Below are 27,890 nucleotides of genomic sequence, written 5' to 3'. Positions count from 1 at the left end.
AGAAGAGTGTACATGGGCAAGTTTAAATTTTTACTTTTAAGCTTTATCGTTTATAAATATATATATTTTACTTTTAAACCTTACAGTGGGAAGTCAAATGCTGTCTACAGATTACTAGAGTGGAAAAAGAAGGTAGCTTTTTTCAGCAAATAATGACAGTGTTTTAACACAGACCAAAAGGAAAACTTTAAATTTAATGCAAGCTTTTCTGTGTATTTGCTTTTTCCTGCAGAGGAAACCATAGCTTTCATCAGACTCTTAAAGGTTGATTGTGACTTTGATTTATATCTATTAAACTGCTTTTTCTATACAGAGTGATCATTCCAAATATGGAAATTTGAAATTCTCTGACATCTAAAACATTTTGAGTGTTGACATGATGTTCAAAAAGTTTCAGATCTTGGAGCAGTTCAAATTCAGCAAAGTTTATGCAAATATTCCCAAATCCAGAAAACTCTGATGTTTTAAACACTTCTGGTCTCAGAAATTTTGGGCAAGGGATGTTCAACCTTTGCTTGCTATTTTTATCTACCCATGACACTAGTAATTAAATTTAAAATATGTATGTACACACAAACACATAAAACCTTGTGAAAAAGGATGATACAAAGAAAATAAAGATAATGGATGTCTAAATTTAGCAATCTTTCAAATGGAAGGATTGTTGAATGTTTTTGCTGTTTTGAGGATATGTGTTCACTTATATGTAACTCATTTATATATATATATATGTGTGTATATTTAGTTATATATATTCATGAGAGTAATAAAATAAAAAAGGTAATTTCTTTTATTAATTTCCTAACCTGCTAAATGGAGGCAGTCTAAATGGAAAATGTCACAGTTGCCAGGATAAAATATGTGAGTAAAGTTCACAGATTGCCATAGACTTTACAGATATTAGACCTTATTAATTGATGAAGTTTTTATTTTTTGTTACCAGTTGTTAAAGATTTCTTAGGTGACTTTTTTTTAATATTCTTCCATATCTGATGAAAAATTTCCCAGATTTTTTAAAACTTTTATGCTGCCTTTAAAAACTACCATTGTGTGAGAGCGAAGAATAATTAAATCAGAATCTCTAGATGGGAAGTGTCGAACATTTTAAGTTTTAAAAAATCATCCCTTCGGCTGGCGCCATGGCTCACATGGCTAATCCTCTGCCTGCAGCGCCGGCACCTCAGGTTCTAGTCCCGGTCGTGGCGCTGGATTCTGTCCCAGTTGCTCTTCTTCTAGTCCAGCTCTCTGCTGTGGTCCGGGAAGGCAGTGGAGGTAGGCCCAAGAGCTTGGGCCCTGCACCCACATGGGAGACCAAGAAGAAGCACCTGGCTCCTAGCTTCAGATGGGCGCAACACGCCAGCTTCAGCGGCCATTTTTGGGGTGAACCAGTGGAAAAGGAAGACCTTTCTCTTTGTCTCTCTTTCTCACACTAACTCTGCCTGTCAAAAAAAAATTAAAAAAAAAAAATCATCCCTTCTCTATTCTGACATTCATCCAGTTTTTGTAATAAAACAAAGGACACTATTTAATAGAGCTGGCTATCTATACTGAAACAACCCACACATCACAGTTTCCATCAGTTGGGGGCATTTTCATTATCTTTGATTTAAATGAAATAACTTAAGTTTTTCTTTGTCTAACTATGCTTGCATCATTTTTTGAGGTGTTCCTTAGTGTCCTTTATATGCATTTGATGCATTGTTAAAATAGCATATTGATTCTGTATGTAAATATTTTTTAAAAAAGAACAAAGAAACCATTTGAAATACATAGAACTAATGATTTTTCTTGAATGGGGAGAAAAGCTGTCTTGAGTTTCAGTTATTTTTTCTTAATTGTGTTTCCTTTGTTCCTCTTTTCAGGTTTCCATTACAAGCAGTAAAAAACAGGAATCTGGCTTGAAAATGGACTCACTGTAGCAGATATTGCTGGATGATACAGAATGCATTCCACACTTTTTTCCCTCCATTGTTTGCAGTCCTGGGATTTATCTCGGGGTTTTGTCTGACCATAAATATTTTTAATTCATTTCAAATGCTTTGGTTACTCCTGATCACTTGGGCAGTGTAAGAAAATGTAGCTTCTGACTAATGGCAACCTCTATGCTGCATATCCTTCCTGGGATATAGTATCCAAGAGCACTGTAAAATGCCCTTTTGTTAAGTATGGAATATTGGTCTCTAGGGTCTAGACTTTGTTTAGCAATTAGAATTATATGGAGATGAATAGATAAAGTAAAGTATGTTTGGGTGCAGCACAGAATAAAAGAATGTAAGATGTAGCTTTTTTTGGTGTATTAGTTTATCATGTTTTGAAGGACAGAGCCTTGGCTTTTTGTACTCTACAGGAAGAGAATAAAAAAAAAAAAACCATAAAGTATGAAAAAAGAAAATTCATGCAACAGTTGAAATCTAAATACCTGGACTGTGGAGGTTTTGGATATCCTTAAAGGAGTAAATTGGCTAGATATTCACTCTGTTGCTTCCTCAGTACCAAGGCTTTCTGAAGCTGCTGGGCGATGGATCTTGTGTCAGTTTCTATGAGAAAAACTTAATTCTCTGAAATGTTAGCTCAACTCCATGCAAATTCAACTGAAAATATTGTTTCTATCCTTTCTTTTGTTTTGCTTGTGGAGCCAAAGGAAATAGAAAGCAGTTGTGTAAGTGATAATGCTGTCAGTCTTTCTGACTATAGATTGAAGGTTTTATTCTTGCTTACAAAACATAAATATTTGTTGGCAGCCTCTCAGTGTTGTTTTGTATACCTATCAGTAAGATTAACTCAACATCAAGTTTGATTAAGTAATTCTTTTACCAAGATTCTACTTACTTGTTAATGAGCTTTATATTCCTTTGTATAAGACCTTTAAAGCCTCCCTTCAGGAAATTTAGTCTTGGTTGCTAACCTCATAGAAATGCTTATTTTCCTATATTACTTAGTTAACACAAATGGTAGCCAAAGTGTGTGTGTTTGTATTAACATATATACATTCTCACACACATGCACATATGTATGTAGTATATGTACATATTTGCATATTTATACATTATACATATATGTATCAGCTTGGCTTGATATTCTTTTTCACTGTATGAAATTGACATTTTTGGAATTTTGACATAGGGTTTGTTTAGGAAAGAAATATATACATGACTAGGAAAAAAATTCTTAATTTGTTTCCTAGTGAGAACTGCCTTCTCTTTGCCTTATTTTTCCAGGTAGTCTTAAAAATCAGGCAGTATTCAGGAAGCTGTTTAGGAATGTTTTTTGTAGTAGATTTGGAACTGTCATTTTGAGAAAGATGTTTGATTTCATAAAGATTTTGTAGTATAGGAGGTTGAGTGATGTCATCTGAGAGTTAAGTTTTATGCAAATGAAAACATAGAAATAAAATAATAAGGGATATTGTCATTTTAGAGAAATGGAGGACAGAGTAAATAATAGAACTTTGGATGGCTGTGATGAAATTAACATAGAAAAATAGTCATTTAGATAGGAAAGTGGAGACAATGTGGAGGTTCTGGCCTTAAGTCAAATTCCAGATAGTGATTTCAATAGTCAAAAGCTAGACCTTGTTGACTTATACTAATGCTATATTTTTCTTTATCTGCCCTGTGATTTTTCTTCATATTTTTAAAAGTTTTTTATGGTAACTTTAAAGAAAAAAAATACAGTAATATTTTTATTTGATAATGAGGCAAATGGACATCATCATTTGCCATATTTTTATTTTAAAAATGTTTATTTTTCTATCATACAACAATCAGTTTTATTTCAAAACTTCTGCATTTTCTTGCCTCTCATGTACTTTGTTCATTCATAATTTATTATTGTAAAATACTAACAGGAGATACTCCATTCAAAATGATGTCAGGCCACTTAACCAGACTGTTAGTGTTTTAACTGTCTTAATGAGTGACCAAAGGTGGTAATTCCCTTGTGCTATCCAGTTCAACATATGTATTGAAAATGTGTTACTTTTTTTAGGTTTTTAAAAAATTAAAAATTTAAAAATTTTATCTTTATTTTATTTTTTTGTAAAGCAGACACTTTTTAAAGAATATCAGAGTAATTATTTCCCTATGAATAAGAAGGTGGAAATCTAATTCTACTGATTAAATATTCTTTCTCTTTCAAATAATTATCTTTGAGACAATAGAAGCAACTAGTAACTGTACTTTAATGAATTACTAGACACTCTTCCCTGTGTTCTCTGTTTTATACTTTGTCATTTTAATATAAATATGGAAGCATTTTGTTCCTAATTCTGCTAGAACACATACCATTTAATTTTTAGAGCCACAGTATATTATGCTTTAATATTGTGATATAAACTAATGCTTCTGGCCTTGGAAAATCTTTTTGTTTTTTTCTCTGCTCCCTGGAGACCAGGCCTCCATTAATACCAGTATTGCTGAATGAGCACAATGTGTTAACGGAGCTGTATCGAAGGCTGCTTACATGTATGTCTTCTTTCCTCCACCTAACTTTTTGTAAAGTATTGCCTGGAAGGGAGGTTATAGAGTCAGGCTAAAGGTCCTAACTTTAAAAAAAAAAAAAAAAAAAAAAAACACACACAGACAAACAAAACCCTTGACTAGTGTTCAAACCACTGTTAGACCCAATTATGTTTTAGGAGACTGGACATATGCTTTACCTGCTTTAAAAGAGGACTAGACAATGACTTGGCATACCGTTTATTACTGTTTCTCAAGTGACTTCACAACAACCAGCAGCATACTAATGAACTGCAAAAAGTGCCATATGGTTTTTGATCATAGAGAAACATCTAAATTAGAAAAGAGCTGGATAGATGCTCCTAGGAGGAAAATTTCAAAATGATGATGGACACTTGGATCCAGGTCAACATATTGTACATTCGGTCTTGAGCTCCACTGAACTCACTCTAGAAAACCGTAAGCCTGCCTCATTTCCCTCTTTTCATCTCTGCTGTGACTTGAAACTGAACTGAATGATGAATACATTCATTTCTGATAGTCGTCCATTCCTTTTCCTTAAAGCCAGAATGTTTCATTATGCAAGTGAAGAACTTTTAACTGATAATTATTTTTATTAAGTATGATTGAGTCTTCTCCAAACTTGTGTTGTGCCAAATTGGAAATAACCTAATTATAACCTGGTGCATTCAGTTTACCACACAAGTGGTTAACATTTTACAGCCTTGATTTTCAATGTCTGTTGCCATTGTATAAAAATCATTTTGGTCAATGGATATCAAAATGATTCATTATTTAGTGATGATTCTGTTGAAAGATAACTGTAGTGATTGACTATAAAACTTTGTACCCTAGTAAAACTATGTAAGCAGCTTTCTGAAGGACAGAGAACTGAATATAGCTTGCAGTTAAAGGCTTTTTCCCCCACTCCATTTTTGAAAGACAGTATTAGTGTAGGAAGCATTAACATTGAAAGGGAATGCTGGTCAGGTCAATTTCACTGTAAATACTGTGCCATAGTCTGATAACATAGGCTTTTTAGAAACAATCATAAATCATACCTGATTGTTCAGCAAAAGTGAAAAGATTAGTAAGGATGTACTTTGTCCATTGTTACTCATATTCAGAGAAATGACTGTAAGAAATGGTCCCATTTTTCTCCTCATATCTCGTGGTGCCTGTGTGTCTTAAGAAGCCATATCTGCTTATCTTACTGTTGATAGAAAGCTCTTTTCTTCTTAGCCCATGATAGGCAATATGGGCCACGAGAAGCAAACTTGGTACTTTCCTGTAAATGCTGCAAGGGGCACCATGACATCTAAGCTCTTGGTGGAAGAATCTCTTTTATCCTATGGTATGTGACACTGTTAAAGGAAAGAGTCGGAGCTGTTGTTGCTCCTGGCATTTAACAGCTGTAATTAGAAATGCTGAAATTTACTTTTAGAAAAGTCAAGAAGGAGATGATAAACTGGGAAAATGTCATTGTCACAGAGTCCCATTCCTGTTGAGACCTGCACTTTATGCTAACACTGTCTGTAGGGAGTAGTATTGCCTTAAGTTAGTCTGTCTCCAACCCAGGTCAGTGTACTTCGCTTCCTATGTGTCAGTTGCCATCAAGTCTCCATTGAGATGTAACATTCATAGATGATTCTCAAGTATCCTTGGCATCAGGAGCTTTGAATCTCCTTTCCTCTGAGCTGTTCCTGACATGTAACACTGTTGGTTACATCATTTCACCTTGTTCGTGAGTCTCTTCATGAATGAGCAGTGAGATGACAAAAAAAATTTCCTGGCTGTGTATATCTTTCACACCAGGTGATCACTTTCTGAATAATTGAGAGTTAACTATCGTCCTTTTCTCTGGTGACTATTCCAAAGGTTCTTTTGTACAGTGAAGATGGTCATATTATCTATTTATAAGAAGTTCTCCAATACTCTGTTTATTGAAATGCTTACAGCAAAAGGGAGAAAACCAAAGCAGAGACATTTAGTGGAAATGAGACATTTGCTGACATGAAGAGTGTGTCTATTACTTTTAAGAGGAAATTGGGAAAACTTTTGCTATGGTAGGGAAGACACTGGAGTGTTTTTTAAAGGTTCTATTAAATGCTACAAAGTAACATGATCATATGACTAGTGATGTTGATTTGTGGAATTATCTGACTGTAAAATCCATTCTGTTTCCATTAATGTGTATGTGAACACTGCTTACTAACATGTTCCTGATGGATTTAGTATCTTTTGTGTATTCTCTGCAAAGTAGAATATGTTTTTCTCTTTTTGAGTGACTTTGAAACATAGGAAATCAGCACTGTACTAAACTGGTTTCAGCATTTCAGATGAGAGCAGAATTAATTACCTGACTCACTCTGCCCCATGGTTCATTGCTGAGGTTCTTACGTAGAGAGCAAAAGAAGTGAAAGACAGGGCTTGAGTAACATTTCCTTCACAAAAGAGCAAAGATTAGGAACAATGGAAAGAAGATAGTTGAGAGGAGAAACCATGTCAGATCATATACTTAAGATATCATTTTATTGCACTGGATTTCAGACCATAATTGCTAAATCAGTTTCTAGTTGTTAAATTTGGTGAGAGAGGTTTTGACATCAGAATTTTTGTACTTATGATTAAATTATTCCCTGAAATCCCCATAGGCTGTAACTTCAGCTCCTACTATAAACTTGAAAGTCAAATTCCCTTTCTCAGAAATAACGATATTTTTCACCTGCCTTGTACTGATAGCCTAGTATTCATTTCATGAAGTGTTGTAAATAATGAGAACAGTGGGGAGATAGCATATAAAAATGATGTTCCAAAATGAGAATTCTTGTAATGGAATTTCCCCTAACAAGAATCCATCCCAGCACTATATTTATATTCTGGAAAGGTGCTGAATTAAAAATCACAGAAGTTTGCTCATATAAATCAAGTTGCTCAGGAAATTTGAGATGATGCTATTATTTATCTTACAGTTTGGGAAAGTAATCTCTTGAGGCAGACTAAAAAAATTCAGACACTTTCAGATTTTTGGAGCCCCTCTGAAAATTTGGAATATGGATATGCTTATAAAGATAAGTGACTATCCCAAGTGCTTATGAATTTATAGCCAACCCCAAAGGCAGCTTTGAAAGAACTGTCTCATGGGAACTAAGATAAACTTGATGGAGAATAGTTGCCTGTCTGAGGGCAAAAAAAAGGTCACCTTGAACCACATGCCTAATTAGAGATTAAATGAAACTGTGAGGGACATTTTGTGGGTGCCTTAAAGGTGACTGGTGGTGGGTACTGGTATATGCACCCATCTGGACTAGACTAAGGGAAACAGTCTATTTCAATTCACCTTCATACAGCACAAGTTGTTCCTGCTTATCACCTCCCTGAGGAAAATGAGTAACATGGTGCTGGTGATTTCCATGTGTCTTGAGAGGTAGAGCAGGTCAGCTTCATATAAGGCACTCTCCGGTGCTCAAGCCTCCCTTAAATGCCAACTGTACATCCGCATTAATTCATCTATGCAAGCTTGTGTTTTCATGATTTGTTTTTACACAAGGTGTCCCATTTGGTTCTTTAAACATCAGGTTTAATACTGATATTATTAATAATTTTTAAACCAAAGTATTGTATAAGTCTCTGTGCTTTGTTCTCCTGGATGGTTTAATTGAGGTAAACACCAATCTTGTCTTTCTCTCTTAATAAAGTCATCATTTGTTAAGTCAGTGATCTCTGTCTCCTGTTTTCTTCACTAGACTCAAGGACTTTGGGAAGTTCTTCGGAGTATTATTTTTTCTTCTGCTTTAAATCATCAGTTTTTAAATTCCAGTTCCATCTACTTTATATATATATATATGTGTGTGTGTGTGTGTGTGTGTGTGTGTGCATAGCATAACAATGATACATGGTACACTGAGATTCTTAAATACTCCCAAGTGTAAGTCAGATGTGGGACGTGGCCTTGTTTTATGTGTAGTATTAGCTCGCTTGTTGATGTATTTAACAGGAAAACCAGGTAGGTGGATGTTCACAAAATAATTTAATGGCTAAAGACTCCATGTACAACTCAGTCTGTACTACACCTTACCACTTCTAGACAAATGAATTTTTAAAAACGATATTGGGATGGCATTGTGGTGTAGTGAGTAAAGTTGTAGCCAGTGACACTGGCATCCCATATGGGTACTGATTTGAGTCCTGGCTGCTCCACTTCCAATTCAGCTCCCTGCTAATGGCCTGGGAGAAGCAGCAGAAAGTGGCTTAGGAGCTCAGAACCCTGCCACCCATGTGTCGGGCCTGGAAGAAGTTCCTGGCTCATGGTTTCAACCTGGCCCAGCTATCTTAGGAGTGAACTAGCAGATAGAAGATCTCTAACTCTTTCAAATAAACCGTAAAATAAGTTTATATTAATAATTACCATTTAATATTTTACCTTCATTTGGCTTGTTCCTTCATTTTGGTTTGCTATTATGGCCATGATGGCAGATATCTTAAAAATTAGAATTATTTTCAGTAATTTCTATATTTATTTTAAGAAGGTCATTATTTTAGTTGCCTGGAACAGATTCTGAAGGCCTCAGACTCTTCTTTAGCAAACCTAATAGGGAATCTAAATGATCTCTATGGTTATTATCAGATCCTAAGGAGCTAGTGTTGTATAGATGATATATTATCTAGTTGAGAAAGTTGATTGCAGCCTTTGCTCTCTTAAAAAATTACTAGATGAAGTTGCCAGTGAGGAAAGTTCAGACATCTAGAAGCCAACTTAAAAAAAAAATGAATATGTAAGTAAGGTAGCTGCTTTTAATCTGAAGGGTGGTTCTGTGCGATATTTATGGGCTGTCAGGCTATGGCTGCATAGTAACACCTTAGAAAGTTATCCTTAAGAACAGCCAGGAAAACGCTACCCACCAATCACAGCTTAGAGATTTGGAGAAATCTTTTTTTTAAAAAAGTCTATACTACTGCAAATCCTAGGGTTGGGATTTCCAGACAATTTTACCTCCACTATAAGGGACAGAAAGGTCAGTTTTCTCCCATATATGTAGGTAACATGCTTTAACAGCCACATCTTATGTTTTTATTTCCTCATGTATGCATTTTATATTTTCTTGATGGTTACCATTGAGATTACATTTAACATTCTAGTGATACCAACTTCAAAAGCATACAAAAACTCATGCAGATGATGCAAACATATTTGGTACCCAGTAACATAGTTATAATGAACATTTATATGCTTGTCTTTTAATTCATGTGGGACATAAAAAATGGAGCTACAAAATCAAGAATACAATAGTGCTATCTTTTATTTATTTTTTGTACTTAAATTTACCAGAGCCCTTTATTTTCTTCACTTTGACCTAGGACCTGATGTCTTTTGTTTAGCCTTTAATCTTTCTTTTAGGTCTAATGGTAAGAGACTCCCTGGGCTTTTGTTTTTCTTTTAATGTTTTAATTTCTTCACAATTTTGGAAAATTTAAAAATCTCCACTTACAGTCATTTTCTCTGAGCATTTTAGGGTTGCCTTGGCTTCTGGTGAGAAATGAGGCTTCTTTGTACCTGATGAACTGTCTCTGTCTTATTCAATATTCTTTGATTTTCACCAGTTTGATTATTATCAATCTAGGTGTAGATCTGTTATACTTGGAATTTGTTGAACTTATTAGATGTGTAGACTCATGTCTTCCAACACAAGAGTGAACATCAAAAGCTTTAAGGGAAAATGTAATTAAAAGATGCTTATCTTTGTGCAAAGCATTTTGAAATCCATGCATAATTTTTTCATAATGCAAATTTTCCATGAAGTTTTTGAAGTCCCATCAAACTTGAAACAGTTCTTTTAAATAATGTAATAAATCCAACTTCTGGACTCCTCACTGATGGCATTTAGTTTATTCCTTTGAAGGAGCCATATTTGACTCTTTGCATGTCTTGGAATGTTTTGGTTGAAAACTGGACATTGGAGTATTATAACTCTGAAAATCAGATTCTCACCCTTCCACAGGGTTGTTTGTTTTGATTATGGAAGGTTGTAAAAGTCCATTTATAGAGTAACTTTTTTTACCTGTTTTTTGGAGACTTTGTCACATGTGGTCTGTAACCACAAGTTCTGTACCTTGTGTTTATCCAATGTTTTGCAGACGTAGCCATGAATACCACAAGTTGAGGGGAGAAAACACCAAAAAAACTCACCTACTTTTCAGAGCTTTGTGCAGCTCAGCTGTGGGATCCTGTTCTCAATAGTTTAGCTGCCTTGAAATCAATCCACCATGACAGCCTAAGTTCTTCCAAGGTCTTTCCTGAGAATGCTGCTTGTACTGGCATGTGGATTCAGTGCTTTTGATTGCTCTGATTTCCCAAATGCTCTTCTCCACTTCTCTTAGTTCTTCGGCTGTGTGCTTTCTGACTTAAACGTAATCTCTGAGGTGTCAGTCGGTTCACCCACATTGCAGTGTTTTCAGGATCCACTGTTTTTCTAGCCTCAGTGAGTTCCAAGTTGGATTAAACAAAGATAAGCACTTTAAGCCACTTCTTCAGTTAACTCCCAGTCAGGTGAGGACAGAACTCCATCATTACAAATGAGATCTGTGCTTCCTCCAAGCCCAGGGCTCACACCAGCAGTGTGGTCTGCTGTCCTCAAGACTGCAGCTGAGCCAGGGAGAGGGCAGGGCAAGGGCAAGGAAGATGCGGCCACTTCGCTACCATTTCTGAATGCTCTCTTACATACCAAGTGTTCACTAGGTTGCTGTAAGTCCAGTTGTCCAGTGTTTTTTTTTTTTTTTTTTTTTTTTTTTTACCACTGTCTGACAGAACATGGTTCTGACAATTTCTGCTTTATAAAAAAGGTTTCTTTGTGTGTTGCCTGCTTGGCCCTGCTGCTCATGACACTTGGCAGTTAAAAGGGAAATTGTGTCATTTTATGGATTAATGCTAAGAAAATTGGTCCCAGTACTATTAATAAAAAAACAAAGGTATGAATACACTGTAGAGTACTATTTAGCTGGCAAAAGAAATGCAGAAGATTTCAGTGATCTACAGGATATATTTTGAATGAGAAAACCAAGATGTAGAGAACCTGAGGATTTTCCACCATGTATCTGGTCAAGGAGAGTGACAAGATCATGCTATTTTGCCTGCAAATTTGTTTATACTAAGAAAAATGGAATATAGGGCTGGCATTGTGGCACACTGGATTAAGCCACCACTTGAGTTGTCAGCATTGCATAATGGAGTGCCTGTTTGAGTCCTGGCTAGTCCTCTTTTGTTCCAGCTCTCTGCTACTGTGCCTGGGAAGACACCTGATGACGGCCCAAGTTTTCAGAGTCCTGCAGTGTATGTGGGAGACCAGGATGGAGTTGTTGTCTCCTGGCTTCAACCTGAGCCAGCCATGATTGTTGCAGCCATTTGAGGAGTAAACCAGCAGATGGAAGACCCCTCTCTGTCTCCTTGTCGTTCTGTCTTTCAAATGAACAAATCTGTAAAAAAAAAAAAAAAAAAAATCAAAATATTTGAGTTAGCTATACATGTTTGTGGGAGATAATAAAATGGGAAATATTGCTTATTTTGTAGACTCAATGTGAGAAGTAGATACTCAAAATACTTACAAAATAAAATTCTGTAAATAAACTAAGTCAAAGTAAAATGAAACAAATTAATTGTGTACAGTTGGTGTAGAATCATGTAGAAAGGAAATACATCAAACGACTGTCTATGTAATTATTTCATCTGCATACACACTTATTTTTGAAAACAATCACCCCTAGCCACTGAAAAGTCCTAGAAAAAATGTGCACCTCAGGAACAAAGAACATCCTACAAACTCAAATTGTGGTCTTGACAATATCCTTATCACCAGAAGAAACTAAACCTTTATGGAGAAATGGATCATTTTAGTTTGAACTTGAAACACACAAGAAAATCCTGGAAACTCCTCTATGACTAATAGAAACAATGCTATTAAATGAAGCTACTGGGTTCTTATAAAAACAGTCCCTAACTTGAACTAGTTCACTACCAACTAGAGATAATTTGTATCAATAAAGATAACAACTGTAATGCCTACAAACATATTAAGTGTTAAAGTCCATGGATTTGTGATGATCTTTTCCCCCTCAATATAGTTTTTATTGCCTACCTATAGATGTTGTGGACTGACTCATTATTTTAAAAACTGGCAAATAAGGGGGAAAATTGAGTATCCTGCCATTAAAAAAATAGTTGATGAGGGTTAATTTCCCTTGATATAAGTATTTTAACTAATGTTAAATTAAAAATCATAGAATGAGACTATGATCAATATAGTGAATAGTTGATAGAAAAGGAGGAGGGGTGAGACCTAGACCTCCAGATGGAAGTAATGGGATGCACATTTTAAGATTTATTTACCAATACATATAGGGAATATAGGGAGTAGAATATTCTAAATAGGAACATTGCAATATGCAAAATCTATGGGAAACTATAAAACAAATGTCAAAAAATCTTAAAAATATGCTGTCAAGAAAATGGGATAAGAAGGAGAGACGTAAGTGGTGCTTGAATGTGAAACTGAAAACCAAATCCATAAGGTGATTGAGGAAAATTGGAAATATTTCATAATTGATATTAATGTTTTAGTGTTGACCTTTTAAGTGCAATAATGAATAATGATATTGGGGTTAGCTTATAAACCAAGAACAAAAAGAGTCCTTGTATTTCAGAGACACATTGAAATATTTATGAATGAATGAATGCTGTCACAGCATGAAGTGAATGAAGTAAAGAAGACTTGAGAATGACTGGTAATGGGTAAATAAAATTTATGCTATTGTCTCAACACTTGTATTATCTTTGGAAAATGTACATAATGGATTTTTTAATTATGGGAATATTTTTCCAAACAAAAATTGCAAAAGCATATTAAATAGGTATGTGTATTCTTCAGGCAAAGGGAAAAAAATGATCTTGGGTGAAAGACTAGAAATACAGAAAAAGTATTTTTTGGTTAATATAAATGAATATTGACTGTTTAAACAAGAATGTCTTGTAGACAAGTAAAAATACATGAAAGTTACATGGAGTTAAAATTCTAAACTCATCTCAAAATTTTTCATATGTTTGTCATCTGGAGATGTTAAGTTGTACATTCTGGAAGAAAGGTCTGAAATAGAGCTGAAAATTTTGTACCTTTAGCAAGCTCCAAGTTGGTTTTTATGCTAAGGACACATGTGGGGTAGCAAGGAAAAGTTTCATCATTATCTTGGAAGACACAACAATAAGGGACCAGTGTAGTTGCACAGTGAGTTAAGTTGCTGCTTCCAATGCTGGTATCCCATACAGTGTAGTTTGGAGTCCCAGCTGCTACTCTTCTGATCCAGCTTTCTGCCAATGCACCTGGAAGTCTGCAGAAGATGGCCTAAGTCCTTGGGCTTTGCCACTCACAAGTGAGATCAGGATGGGAAGTTCCTGGCGCCTGCCTTTGGCCTCACCCAGCCCTGATTGTTGTGTCCATTTGAGGAGTGAACTACTGGATGGATGATCTCCCCTCCCCTTCTCCCTTCCTCCTCCTTCTTTCCCTCTGCCACAGCCCATTCTGTCTCTCTGCCTTTCAAATCAATAAATGAATTTTTAAGGAGGTACACATAAGATGTTGATACATAATGATTACTATAATCACAATAAGTACAAAAAGAATATTTACAAATGTAAAATTACCTGTGAAGCAAGTTCACTGTGTACTGGTTATCTGTTGAGGTGGATTCATTCTGAGAGGGGGAGCGTTGTGGGGACAAGAGGTGCGGAGTCACCACACAGACCCCAGGAGTCAGGTGAAAGCAGGCCAGAGGCAAGCAGCCCACAGACTCGTTTATTTCAGTTGGTACAGCAGCTTATATAGTCAAGGCAGCCAATTTGGTCAAGGGGCAGTTTATGCCCTAACAAATCACAGCCTGTTGCCAAGCAGTTTCTGAAGCCATCCAATCACAGCCTGTTGCCAGGCAGGCTCCATTGTCATGTGGTTTCCGAGGACATCCAATCACAGCCTGTTGCCAGGCAGTTTCCGTTGCCAGTGGCCATCTTGGCATGGCCTTCACATTCCACTACATTTCTCCTTTTTCATTTATTTTTGAGCAACGGGAAGCATGATTCTTGGCCATACCATTGTTGACCCCATTTCCATGGGGTCTCCATACACGGCTGTGCCTGTCTTAGGTTGTCCCCCAGGGGCTATTACCCATCGTTGACTAACCAGCGTTCAAAACGGGAGACCACAGGAGTGGTCTCAGATGGAGGTAGGAATGAGGAACAATGATAATCAGGAATGGCATGACTGTACACAGGCTGCGGGCTGTTTGAGTGGCTGACCAGAGCAAGTAGGGTATAAAACAGTAGTGGATGTGGCTGTGGGCAGTTTCTCAGGGTAGGATGATAGGGCAGATGCATGTGCTAACTAGGCGGGTTCTCAGTCTTGTTCAGCTGGTTCTGGTTGACTGTCAGTTGCAGGCTTGATGTTTTTGGCTGGTACCCAAATGGGCTGTCCTGCATTCTCTGGAAAGACACAAGCATATCCTCGGCCCTTCATTAGCAGAAGCCTTTCTACAGGCGTTGGAAGCCAGGGCCTGAATTTTGCGTCCACTTTGAAATTAACGGCAAACATGCGGGTGGGATGGGATCTCGCAGCTGCCTTGAGAGTCTGGGGTGCCTGGGGGCTGCCACAAATGTAGGGATCCTCACTGGGTGTGAATGGGATGACCTCGCATGGGTTATTGCCTCGAGGTCGTCTAAGTTCATCCCAGGGTATTTGGGGGGTGGCTGACTAGGCATTGCTGTGTTGTCCGCTGTCATGTCATTTTCACTGTTGGAGCTCTCTCTCCCTAAGTCATCAACTGTTGCCTGTGAGGCAGAGGCCTGGAGTGACAGGCTCTTAACACTCACAAATTCATTGTGTTTGGTAATCTGTGTGCGCTTCTGAGAGGGGAGTATCTTTCCCATGTGTGAGTGTTTAAGAGCAGCACACCATGCCAACTCTAGCCAGAGTAAAGACACACACAGCACTGCTGCCATAACAAAACAAATTCCTAGCACCCCAGCGGCTGATGGCATTATGCAGGGGGTTCCCTATGTTAGATGAACAGACAGTGGTATATCAGATCATGTCCTGTGCTTAGTCAGGGACTTCCTTGATTCGTTAGGTCAAGGCCATATGCCCACATGGTGTCTCTGGAGCATCACCTCTCTCGAGTGAGGGAAATTGACTTGGTTCCGAATTCTGGAATGATCAGTCCCTTATGTGAATTCACTAGGCGAACCGAAAGTAAGAGGAGCTAAGAAGTGGTGTTACGCTTCTGGGCAATGTGTGCCTAACCTGGGGTCACTTAGACGGAGGACAAGGACAAGGAAAGAGGCTTTGGAGGGGGTCCTGTGCTCACACTCACAAAACCGAACAGTACACAAAACACCAAGGGGCCTACTTTCAGAAATCAAGGGGGACCTCGCCGAGTCTGACACGCTGTCTCTCTCATCATGTTGGCGCACCAGATGTTGAGGTGGATTTGTTCTGAGAGGAGGAGTGTTGTGGGGACAAGAAGCATGGAGTCACCACACAGACCCCAGGAGCCGGGTGAAAGCAGGCCAGAGGTGAGCAGACTTGTTTATTTCAGTTGGTACAGCAGCTTATATAGCCAAGGCAGCCAATTTATTCAAAGGGCGGTCTATGCCCTAACAAATCACAGCCTGTTGCCAGGCAGTTTCTGAAGTCTTCCAATCACAGCCTGTTGCCAGGCAGGCTCCATTGTCATGTGTTTTCTGAAGCCATCCAAGCACAGGCTGTTGCCAGGCAGTTTCCATTGACAGTGGTCATCTTGACATGACCTTCTCATTCCACCACAGTTACCAACTTGTCTGAGTCTGGAGGTACATGAAGCAGATTGATTAATTACAGATAGGCAGCAAGGGACATAATGAGATAGTCCCTGATGGCAGATGGAGTCTCAGCCCCACTTGTACTGTAGCAGTGGGGCTCTGAAAAACAATCTATCTTCAGTTTTATACCCTGGAGATATGTGAAGCACTGGGCTGAAGCAGTGAAGGGCTGTTTACAGGGGGAACTTGAACAGAGCCCTGGCTGATCCACCAGTCCCTCCCTATCTCAGGAGGTTATATTCCCAGCCTATTCTACAGTCATTCTCGAGAACCACAAGTGAGAGAATGGGGAAGTGGGTTGGTCCAAGCCATCTGGAGAACTTGCTCGCACTTTCACGTTAATAGTGAGGGAGTTGTAATAATATGATAATCAGTGCAAAAAGAACATAGGAAAGGTGAAACAAATAGAAAGCCAGTAGTTATAGATTCAAACCCAAATGCTTTAGTAATTATTTTAAAAATGTGTAGGTTAAATGATTCAATTGAAAATACAATATTATCTGATTGAATACAACTATATGCTGCTTTATCAGACACTTAAAATATTTGGAAGAGAAACATTGAGCATAAAAGATAAAAAAAAATGTTCCATGGAAACTAATGAAAAAAGCTGTGAGGTCAGAAAACACAATCTTTTTACAAGATTTATTTGAAATAATTAGAGAAGGAGAGATATAGATCTTCCATCCTCTGGTTCACTCCCCAGATGGCTGCAGTGGCCAGCACTGGGACAAGCTGAAGCTAGGAGCCAGAAGTTTTATCTGGGTCCCCAGAGTGGGTGCAGGGAGCACTTGGGCCATCTTCCATTGCTTTGCCACATACATCAGCAGGAAGCTGGATTGGAAGTGGAGCAGCCAGGACTGGAACCGGCTTCCATATGGGATGCTGGCATTGCAGGCAGTGGCTTTACCTGCTATGCCACAATGTCTAACCCAGAAAAGGCAATCTTCAATTTAAAAAGTATTGTTAAGGAAAAACAGGGACATTTTTGGAAAGGCAAAAAATTACCTGAACTAGGAAAAATTTGGCAAAGTGGGCAACATAACTTTTCTAGCAGTAAAAGCTATTTAGATTGGCCTACTGAGGAAGTGTCCACCATACCATGCTCTAACCACTAAGAACTTACTTCCTCTGGACATTTAGGTTCTTGTCATTGCATGAATAGATACAAAAAAAAAATCTGAGAATTTTTGGAAAGTAGAGTAGGTTGTACTGGTGGATGCTGGTTAGTTACTAAACACAGCCTTGGCTGGGACTACTGTTATCACTGTTGCCTAGTGTAATGTCTGACTCCTAGTGGGAGCTCCACATAGAACTTTCTATGTTGAATAAATCTGTGAATGGGGAAAAAGACTCCTAAAATCTTCTCCAACTTTGACATTCTCTAAATCCCCATTTACTCAGAAGTCTTACTCAATATCTGACTAATCGATTTATGAACATTAGGAATTAGCAAGAGACTAGCAAAAGCACCAGAGAAGGTTACCTGGAAATAGCTAATGTGTATGTTTTAGCTTTTTCAAAACTTAATTAATTCAAAAGGCAGATCTGCTCATCTGCTATCTGCTGACTCACTTCCTAGATGCCCACAACAGCCAGGTATGAGCCATACTGAAACTAAGACCCTGGAACTCCATTAGGATCTCCCTCCCACATGAGTGGAAAGGATACCAGTAGTTGAGATATCGTCTGTTGCCTTCTCAGGTGCATTAGTTGGATACTTTTGATCTGATCTGGTACTCAGATATAGGATGGAGGCATCCAAAGTGATGGCTTAACCTGCTGTGAAGACACCTGCCCCAGCTAGTGTGTTTTAGCCTGTCAGTTATTTATCAATTTGTGAAAATGAGCATTTCAAATGAGTGCTACACATCTCAGGTTCAGAGACCTCTTATTTTTCTGTGTAGTTTTTGCTATGGCAGAGGTAGTGGAAAGCTGGCAGTGTCCCCAAGGCTAGGAGTACCACAAGGTATGTCTGCTCCTCTTCCCCACCTCCCTCATTACTAGGGGTCACTGATTCTGAATTCTCAGAGTCACTGGCACTCCTCAGCATTCAATAGTCCATTTCCAATTCCATCTGCTATCATCCCATCGTCCCTCTAGATGGCCCTCTCTGAAGCCTTTAAGCCACACACCTGACTGTAACAGGAGGACACTTAGGGTTGAGAGGCTTTCTTTATTCTGACAAAGAATCTCAGCCTTCTTATTCTGCTTCCATTGGCATGGTGGCCAGCCCCTTGGGAAGCTCACTCTGGTGCTACTTGATGCCCTTCAAAAGGAGACATAGGCACTTCCCATCCTCTCCTAACTCTAAGGGAGTGGAGGTGGTAGTTCTTGTTACTTAAACACATCAATGACTAGAAAATCTTTCAAAAAAGCAAATCTTTATCCTATGTTTACTTTCCCGGTGTTTCAATGGTCTCAATATACATGAGGATTACAGGAGTCGTCTAACCATATTTTGACCACCTATTTTCTGAATGATACTATTTAGGATGTAGCATGGAACATGGCAAAATAGAATCCAAGAAATATGTGTACTTTTAAGTTCCCTGGTAAGCATATTTAAAAAGAAAGTAGGGGCCAGCACTCTGGCATAGTGGGTTAAGCATCTGCCTGCAGTGCCGGCATCCCATATGGGCACCAGTTCAAGTCCTGACTATTCCACTTCTGATCCAACTCCCTGCCGATGACCTGGAAAAGCAGTAAAGATGGCACAAGTGCCTGGGCCTCTGCATCTATGTGGGAGACCTGGAAGAAAGTACTGGATCCTGGCTTCGGATAGACCCAGCTCTGGCCATTGCAGCCATTTGGGGAGTGAACCAGAACACGGAAGACCTTTATTTCTGTCTCTTCCTATCTCTGTCTGTAACTCTTTCTCTCAAATAAATAAATAGATCTTTAAAAAAAAGGTGGAAAGTAAAGAGGTGAACTTAATTTTAATATTTAACTCAATAAATACAAAATATTCCAACATGTGATCAATATAAAATTATTAATTATATATTTTAAGTAATTTCCTTCATTATAATTCTTGATGTATTTTGCATTTATCGGCTTGTCAGTTTGAACTTGGTATTTTTTAAGTGCTCAAGAGACTTGTGGCCTGTGGCTACTCTGTCAGACAGCTCAGACTATCACCCACATCAGCTCAAATGGAAACAGAATAACATTTTAATGTCTTAATTATAATTATACAATAATTGAAGTGAAAGATTTTATAAACCATAAAGTGATTGATTGATATAAAGTGATGTGTTTTAGTCTACACTGGATTGTCCTGTTTCTTTGCATGTTGTGTTCTCATTTTGCCAGCAGAGGGGCCTCAGAGCTGGCAAGACAGCAATAATGTATTCAGACAGCCAATCGACAGAATTGGCTATGAGAGTTAGAAAAGAGTCCATTTCCTGAAGAATTATTTATCTACAAAAGTAACATGTTAATTATAGAAATTTTTAAATATTTATAATCATAATTTAAATCAATGAATGTATCACTGGCTGACTGAAACACAATCACAAATGCTTTGTACTATATTGTTTCAGGCTCTTTTTGCAGCATTTAATTCCATGTAGTTGGAGTTGTATTAAGAAAAATATGTGATCTCGAGAGACTTGAGCATGTTTCAACAATAATGGAAATGTTAAACTAGACAGAAAATAGTTTGAAGAAAATAGAAAGTGCAAATTTGTGATAGGGGGAGACAGAGGCATGTAGTCATGTCCAAAAGGAACAGGCATTGTTACTCAGCAGTTTACACTGCTGTTTGGGACACCTGCATCCCATATTGAAGTGCTGATTTGAGTCCTGGCTCCTTCTGCTTGCTTGCTTTCTTTCTCTCTTTCTTTCTTTTTTTTTTAAAAGATTTTTATTTATGTATTTGAGAGGTAGAGTGAGCACAGTGAGAGGGAGAGACAGAGAGAAAGGTCTTCCTTCCGTTGGTTCACTCCCCAAATGGCCGCAACAGCCAGAGCTGTGCTGAACCAAGGCCAGGAGACAGGTGCTTCTTCCCTGTCCCCTGTGTGGGTACAGGGGCCCATGCACTTGGGCCATCTTCTGCTGCTTTCCCAGGCCACAGCAGAAAGCTTGATTGAAGAGGAGCAGCAGGGACTAGAACCGGCGCCCTTATGGGATACTGGCGCTGCAGGTGGAAGATTAACCTACTGTGCCACGGGGCCAGCCCCTCCTTCTGCTTTCTATACAGCTTCCTGCTAATGCCCTGGAGGCAGTAGATGATACCCCAAATACTCAGTTTCCCACCACCAACACGGGAGACCCAGATGGAGTTCTGGGATCCTGGCTTCTGGCTTCTACATGGACCAGCCCTGGCTGTTGTGGGCTTTTGAGGAGTGAACCAGAAGATGGAAGACTTCTCTCTTCTCTGTCTTTCCCTGTTTTCTTATCACTGTTCCTTTCAAATAAATAATCTTTTAGAAGTATATGTGTCTAGCATAGTAATATAAATGTATATAAGTACTTCAAAAGTTCACAGAAAATAGGATTAGAAGATAAGATTGAGTGCAAAAAATTTAAATTCATACATAGTTTTTCACAGTCATTTTCTATGAACATTTTGAAGACCACTTGTATAAGGGGTTGGCTTTAAATCACATATGACAGACAAGTCACATAGCATAAAGGAAGGAGAAAAGGGAATGCAGATATATATAGATTCTGTTGGAGGAAGTGAATGGAATTTCTATTTGTGAATTCATTCTTTCTCTTCTGTGTTGTAGAAGAGAATTCCCTGTGCTGAGAATGAGGATATAAGGTTGGAGGTTTGAGACATTTGAAATAAGAAGCCAAATTATATTCTACAGTGTCTAGGATTCAGACACTTGTGGAGAGTGGTGACAGTTTAGAAAAATGACTGAGGGAAATGATGGAAGGGACTGACTAGAAATTGCTGAGCACTGTAGATTGGGAGAGCAGCTGTGATTGGGTTCTGTACATTTATGGTAGCATCAATCTTCATGGCTGCTTGGTTTCAGCAGTAGCAGCAGCAGCCCATATGTTGAAGCAGGAAATACGAATGGCTGGAAGTGATCCATTGGTGAAGTTTAGATGGGCACGTCCAGAAGGGAGTTATAGGACCAGAAATGTTGAGGTGAAACACAGATGTTCTTACGATGGGACCAAGGGGCAGGGCAGTAACATCCTTGGAGAACAAGTGACAATAGGATAAGAATGCAGGTGATGGAATGAGAGAATTAATCTAAAGAGTGAAAAGATACACAGTCAGAGGATACACATAGAGTGGGCCTTGGGTGCAAGGAGTAAATAATTGAAGAGTGCAAAGAAAGACAATCATAGTTGAAGGGTCAAGAATCATTTACATAGACATTGAGCCCAAGAGCATGAAAGAAGGCATTGCCAGGGAGGATTGCACTAGCATCAGGGAAAGCAGCAACTGTTTCAGATGCTGATCTCCAAGGTAATCCTTGTGTGGTTAGGAATCTGTATAAATTTCTAAGCACTGGATTTGGCACTGAAACAAAGGCTGATAGGGAAAAATAAGAATACTGTCAAGATAATTAATTTTAACTGTTTTTAGCATGTGGTTTAAGAGCAGCATTCTCAGTAAACTAGGGTCTTTTTTATGTTTTCTTGTTAAACTTCTTGTTTGGTGAAGTGTTATTCTATTTTACTGTAATGTAAATTTAAAATACTTAAAAAAACAACAAAAAAAGAAAGGTAGAAGGAACTAGGGTGGGAGTAGGGTTGGAGGGAGGAAGGGAATATCATTATGTTCTTAGATGTGTATCTACAAATCATATTGAAAAATTAAAAATTAATTAAAATGAAATAAATACCAAGAAACCAATGTTTTTGACTTTCATCTTAGCTAAGGCACTTGGGAAAATTTCAAATCAACATCTGAAGTTTGTTTTCCCTATCTGTAAAATTGGGGATAATAACATAACTTGCTTCAAAATTTTGAAGAAAATATTCAGTAAATCATAATTGCCATTAAAAGAAATGAGAAAGAGAGCCAGCACCGCGGCTCACTAGGCTAATCCTCCGCCTTGCGGTGCTGGCACACCAGGTTCTAGTCCCGTTCGGGGCGCCGGATTCTGTCCTGGTTGCTTCTCTTCCAGGCCAGCTCTCTGCTGTGGCCAGGGAGTGCAGTGGAGGATGGCCCAAGTGCTTGGGCCCTGCACCCCATGGGAGACCAGGAGAAGCACCTGGCTCCTGCCATTGGATCAGTGTGGTGCACCGGCAGCAGCGCGCTGGCCGCGGCGGCCATTGGAGGGTGAACCAACGGCAAAGGAAGACCTTTCTCTCTGTCTCTCTCTCACTGTCCACTCTGCCTGTCAAAAAAAAAAAAAAAAAAAAAAAAGAAATGAGAAATGAGAAAGAAAAGCTCAGACAGGGTTACTGATACAAGCCAAAGCATATTCAAAATGAAAGTTCATCTGAGTTCATCTTACACAATACACAATAGCCTCAACTGGAGGCAAAGCAAGACTGAGAAAATGTTTGGGACAAGGTTGTGGTGATATGATAAGATTATCAGCCTCCCTTGCTTGTAGCCTGAATCTATATACCACCTGCTTTGTTATAATATTGGCCTAACTCTGTAGTGTAGCATAACTTCCTACAGAAATTTTATGGAACTTCTCTTTGAGTATATTCCAGGGTAGACAACTCACTTTTCTTTTTTTTTAGGGGGGGGGGGTGGAGAAGAAGTGGGGCACCACTATAGGAATTAAGAATTCTTCCTTCATGCAACATAGATTTTTTTTCCCAATCATTTGACCTATGTCCTCTTCGATTTCTATTTTCTCTTCTCTGGGACAGCTCTTCAAACATTTGAAGACAGATACTGTGTCAATACTGACCTTCCTGTTCTCCGACATAGACATCCCCAGGGTCAGTAGTGTCATTTTGTGATACAGACCTGGACCTTTGCATTTATGGTTGCACCCTCTTGCTTGTTTTAGCCATTTCTGTCTGTGTTGAAACCTCAAGTCCAGGCCAGGTCTGAATTACACCAAACAGGATGACCATCACTGTCCTAATTTTGGAAACTGTTCAGGCAGTTACAGCCCACATTGATCTTTCATTCAGCTGTCAGTCTATTTTCTCATGCATCACTGTTATTGACTTCTGAAGAAAGGCAGACAAGTTTTGCAATAAGGGACAGGGCTTGCCCTTTTTCCAGGTTAATTTCATTAGTTTTGTTTACTCTCCACATTTGATGAATTCTTTTGGATCCTGATTCTGGAAAATTGGATTTATGTGCAGATTTGATGAACACTGGCTGAGGCTTGGGTGAGTGACATCTGCTTCTTTAGAACCCTGGAAAATGTCCACTCGGTTAAGGCCTGGCCTCTTGCTGGCATGTGTGAGAAGGTGGGAGGGGAGCAGGTTACACAAAGCTACTGGAATGTACTTCTCTGATAGAAGACAAGAGGCAGAGTAAATCATGTGCCAACCCCAGTGCTTATCTGGACAGTAGTCCATTCAACATTTTTCTCATCTGGGGAAAAGTATTGTTCCTTTGTGGGGAAGGTTACTTTTATATTTCAAATTATGCCCTCCTACTACTTGGAATTTAAGTATTCTTTAGTATATAAGACAGATGTGCTAATAGATGGAACTTGTGTTTTATTTGCTTATTTGGAAAATTATTACTTGAGTATCTGTTGATCCTACTCAATGATAAAGAAAATGAAGTGCTGAATTTTTGGAAACCACTGGTCTCTAACTTATTTAGTAGATGTATTAAATATGTTGAGTGAACTATAATTATTTTACTTCCTCTGAATACTAATTTCCACTTAAGAAGTAATCTATAAATTAGAAGTCAGTGTATATTAGGACTAGAGAGTATTTACGAGTCCTAACAGTCTTAATGCTTACAGCAGTTTCATGAGGTAGGGGCTGTTATAACCCTGACTTTATAGAGGAGGAAACTGTTGAGTGACAGGGCCAGCATGGCATACTGGGCTTGGCTTTAAACTAGTGTATGTGATTGCCTGTCTAGGTCTTGAGTCAGGTTGTTAAAATATGGCCAGCAGGGGATCAAAGCTGTGAAATGAAGTTTGCATTACAGAGAATATAAGGTTGTAGGTAGAACTTCTGTGTAGCCCTGTGCAATATAGTTAAATTCTCTCGGCCTCAGTTTATTCATCTGTTATACTCTATTTAGCGAAGCCCCCTTCTAGCTCTAACATTTACGTTTGTAGATGGAATGTGGTAGGAATGAACAAAAGACTAAGTGGAGGAAAAGAAAGGAAGTTACAAGCTGGTGTGTGTGTTGGGGGGGAGGGGGCAGCAATTGGAGGGGATGCTTCCCTGATAGAAATGACGGAGCTCTAGGAAATATGTGATAGACAAACATTTTTGCCTGAGAGCAAATGACAGGAAAGAGAAAAGTCAGTGAGAATAAGGATAAGTAGGACAGGTACTGAAATTGGTTGCTGTGTTTATGGTGTTGATAGAGAAATAACCAACCCATTAATAGGGCAGTAGCATGAGGCACACAGAAAGCCATCCCCCGGTAAGAAATGGGTTATCTTGGTGCCATGCTCTATCTTTCCTATTCTGCCCTGCCCTCTGCTGATCTGTGTTAATTGACATGCTCAGCATTTTCTGATCTGTAGCAATTAGGAGGGAGCTCCTGTGAATGGGAGCTGGTTAGGCCTTTGAATCTGACACCTGGGCCAGAGGGAGCGCTGCATTTGCTGCAGGAGTCTGGGTAGTCCCAGATGACAGGGTCTGCTCTTCTGAGGGGGGATCGCTTTTGGCACCAGTAAGTGCTTTCACCCAGAGGCAGCCCTGCTGGAGAGATGAGAGCAGTGTGCACCAAGTTAGCAGACTCAAAGGAGTGAGCTGGCAAAAAGAATCACATCACATCTGGAGAGAAAGAGATCAAAAGCAACAGGGCTCTGGCAGCTGGCAAAAGGTGACCCTGGGAAGCTCAGCTGCTTCAAAAACACAGCTGATCCTGAAGATTGTGAGAAAGTGAATCAATGTACTCACAACAAAGCTCTGCCAAGTTAAAGGATCTCTTTCTCTCACTTCTCTCATTTCTTTCTCTTTAGAAATTCCTCTTTTCCAGTTTCCTGTTTAAAGATTATTAAGAAATAATATTTTGTACTAAATATGTAATTGCATATTTGGGATGTTCTAACTAGACTTCATTTACTTATGGGGAATGCTGCTGCTATTAATCCCAATAAATAAGAGGCTACACTGGATTTTTCTTTGTCTCCCATCACTGGAGAGCCAGGTGTTAAAACGAAACAGAAAACTGCTTCATTCTAAATTTAAAGAGTACATTTTGCTAAAAGCCGTGTCTGAGGAAGAAAAGTAGATTATGCCTTTCTACATATGAGAATATCCTAAGCACTTGTTTATTGGTTCTTTGGTCATGTTCTTTCTTTGCCATTTCATTCAGCCTGGACCTTTATAAAGAGAAGAGGTCACTTTCCCATGGAGGTGATTTAGTTTTTCATTTTCTTTATAATCAGATGGTAACTACTTAGGATGCACTCCCAGCAGGAAGACATTTAACATTTTTAAATAAATACATTTACTGCAATTAAACCAACTATAGCATGTTTATTCATTAAGTCTCAAATTTTCTAAACTGTGTCCTAGAAAATCAACTCACTTACCTCACTTACTGTTCTGTTGCAAGACAGATTGAAGGAACTGAGGCTCCAAATGATCAGAGGCCCCATACCCCACATCGCATAGCTAACTGCAGAGAGATCTTAGATTCTTTATCCTTGACCCCCACCCTTTTAAATTTCCAACTTGCTGTCCCTTTCAAGTTAAATGTCTATTATCCAGGAATCATCACTCCTCATTTCCGAATTCTTGTTATTCAATGCGTGGTTTGAGTACAGGCACCATGGATATCCCGGCAGCATGTCCAAATGTAGACTCCGAGGTCCCTAGCCAGACCTAGCAGATTCTCCAGAAGATTCATGTGCAAACTGAAGCATTAAGTTCTCAGGCAAGACTTTCACATTTAATTGGTGGATTTAGTTCATTAGGAGAAGTTCTTCATGCTTTATGGAGTTGTTAAGACAATATATTGTATGGCCGGTGCCACAGCTCACTAGGCTAATCCTCTGCCTTGCGGCGCCAGCACACCGGGTTCTACTCCCAGTCAGGGCACCGGATTCTGTCCCGGTTGCCCCTCTTCCAGGCCAGCTCTCAGCTGTGGCCCGGGAGAGCAGTGGAGGATGGCCCAAGTGCTTGGGCCCTGCACCCCATGGGAGACCAGGATAAGTACCTGGCTCCTGCCATCGGATCAGCGCGGTGCGAAGGCCGCGCTGGCCATTGGAGGGTGAACCAATGGCAAAAAGGAAGACCTTTCTCTCTGTCTCTCTCTCACTGTCCACTCTGCCTGTCAAAAAAACCAAAAAAACAAAAAACAAACAAACAAACCCAATATATTGTGAAATGTTTCCATTTTGGCTCATCAATAGATGGTTCTTTAATTTAGCTTGTTGTATGACAAAACCTGAGCACTTTAGATAAGTGAACAGATGATTACTTTGAATCTGCATAAAACTAGGAATGCTCCCTAATATTACAGTGACTATTAGATAAACTAAGGCATTTGGTGGCTGATGATCAAGGCCTTTCTTAATTTTCTGTGTAATAACGGGACCTCTCACAATACAGAAAGATTTTTAGATAGGAAAAGATGTCAAACTGAGCTGTCATCTTCCTCAGAAAATACGCAATTAATTGCAGGCTCAGTCTTCAAACATTCTTTGCAAATATTAACTTGAAGCCATGGAAAATTTTCTGTTCTCTCTCAAGGAAGTAAGTTTTCATACCAACCATAAGAAAAGAAGGTCTGGCATCAGAAGCTTAAACTCTTTTGATCTACTGTGGAAGCAAGTGTTACCTGTGTACAGGAGATCTTGACTCACCTCTTATTTCCCCCCCTCCATGCTTATAGTCTTGGCCTTGTCCTCTCCTCTCTCACTGTTTCAAGAATTTATTGAAAAGGATTCTTCTTCCAAACCATTTTTTGTGTCAGAAACGCTTTTGTAAAAAATAAAACAAAATCTAAGATTCTTAGCCCTTCCTTAAAGCTTCCGATGTCTTCTTATAAGACTTCTTATAAACTACCTAGTCCCATGTAGGCTGTAAAAGCAGCACAAAATGAATTGACAAAAATTGGTTTCAGGGGAGTGCAGTTGTTATTATAATAAGTATGAAAGAATGTGGAAGTGGTTTTGGAGCTGTGCAATCAGTAGGAACTGAAACAATTTTGAAGTGATTTCTGGAAGAAGTCTGTGTTGCCATGAATGTAGCATTAAGGTAAATTCTACTGAAAGCTCAGAAGAAAACAGCTATAGGGAAAAATATCTCAATTTTCACAGAGCTTATGTTAGTGGTTATAACCATTATGCTGGTAGAAATAAGGATGGGGGCCATGGCTGTGGCATAGTAGGTTAAACCCTCAGACTGCAGTGCTGGCATCCTATATGGATGCCAGTTCGAGTCCCAGCTGCTCCACTTCCAATCCAGCTCCCCGCTAATATGCCTAAGAAAGCAGCAGAGGA

General features: G+C 38.9%; 1 protein-coding gene across 10 annotated transcripts in view; it reads left to right on the top strand.

Annotated features, from left to right (window-relative positions):
- CCDC50 (coiled-coil domain containing 50) overlaps positions 1–8,177 on the top strand; it is a 75,431-nt gene extending 67,254 nt beyond the window's left edge. For 6 of the 10 annotated variants that reach the window (XR_016232478.1, XR_001794693.4, XM_089330853.1 and 3 more), the window contains one exon: positions 1,863–4,577. Coding sequence is in view for 8 of the 10 variants with exons in the window: in XM_089330852.1 (XP_089186978.1) it covers positions 1,863–1,919 (57 nt within the window). In the remaining 2 variants the exon portion in view is untranslated. Of the gene's footprint in view, positions 1–1,862 lie in introns of all 10 variants that reach the window. The other 4 variants (XM_008266664.5, XM_008266660.5, XM_089330849.1 and 1 more) reach the window with 1 other exon arrangement.
- Positions 8,178–27,890: the final 19,713 nt, after the last annotated feature.

Source organism: Oryctolagus cuniculus, chromosome 4 (assembly GCF_051225735.1).
Source record: "Oryctolagus cuniculus isolate XC-2025 breed Fujian yellow rabbit chromosome 4, ASM5122573v1, whole genome shotgun sequence".
Lineage (NCBI taxonomy): Eukaryota > Metazoa > Chordata > Mammalia > Lagomorpha > Leporidae > Oryctolagus > Oryctolagus cuniculus.
The sequence above is the reverse complement of the archived record's forward strand: the minus strand, read 5'-3'. Positions and strand labels throughout refer to the sequence as shown.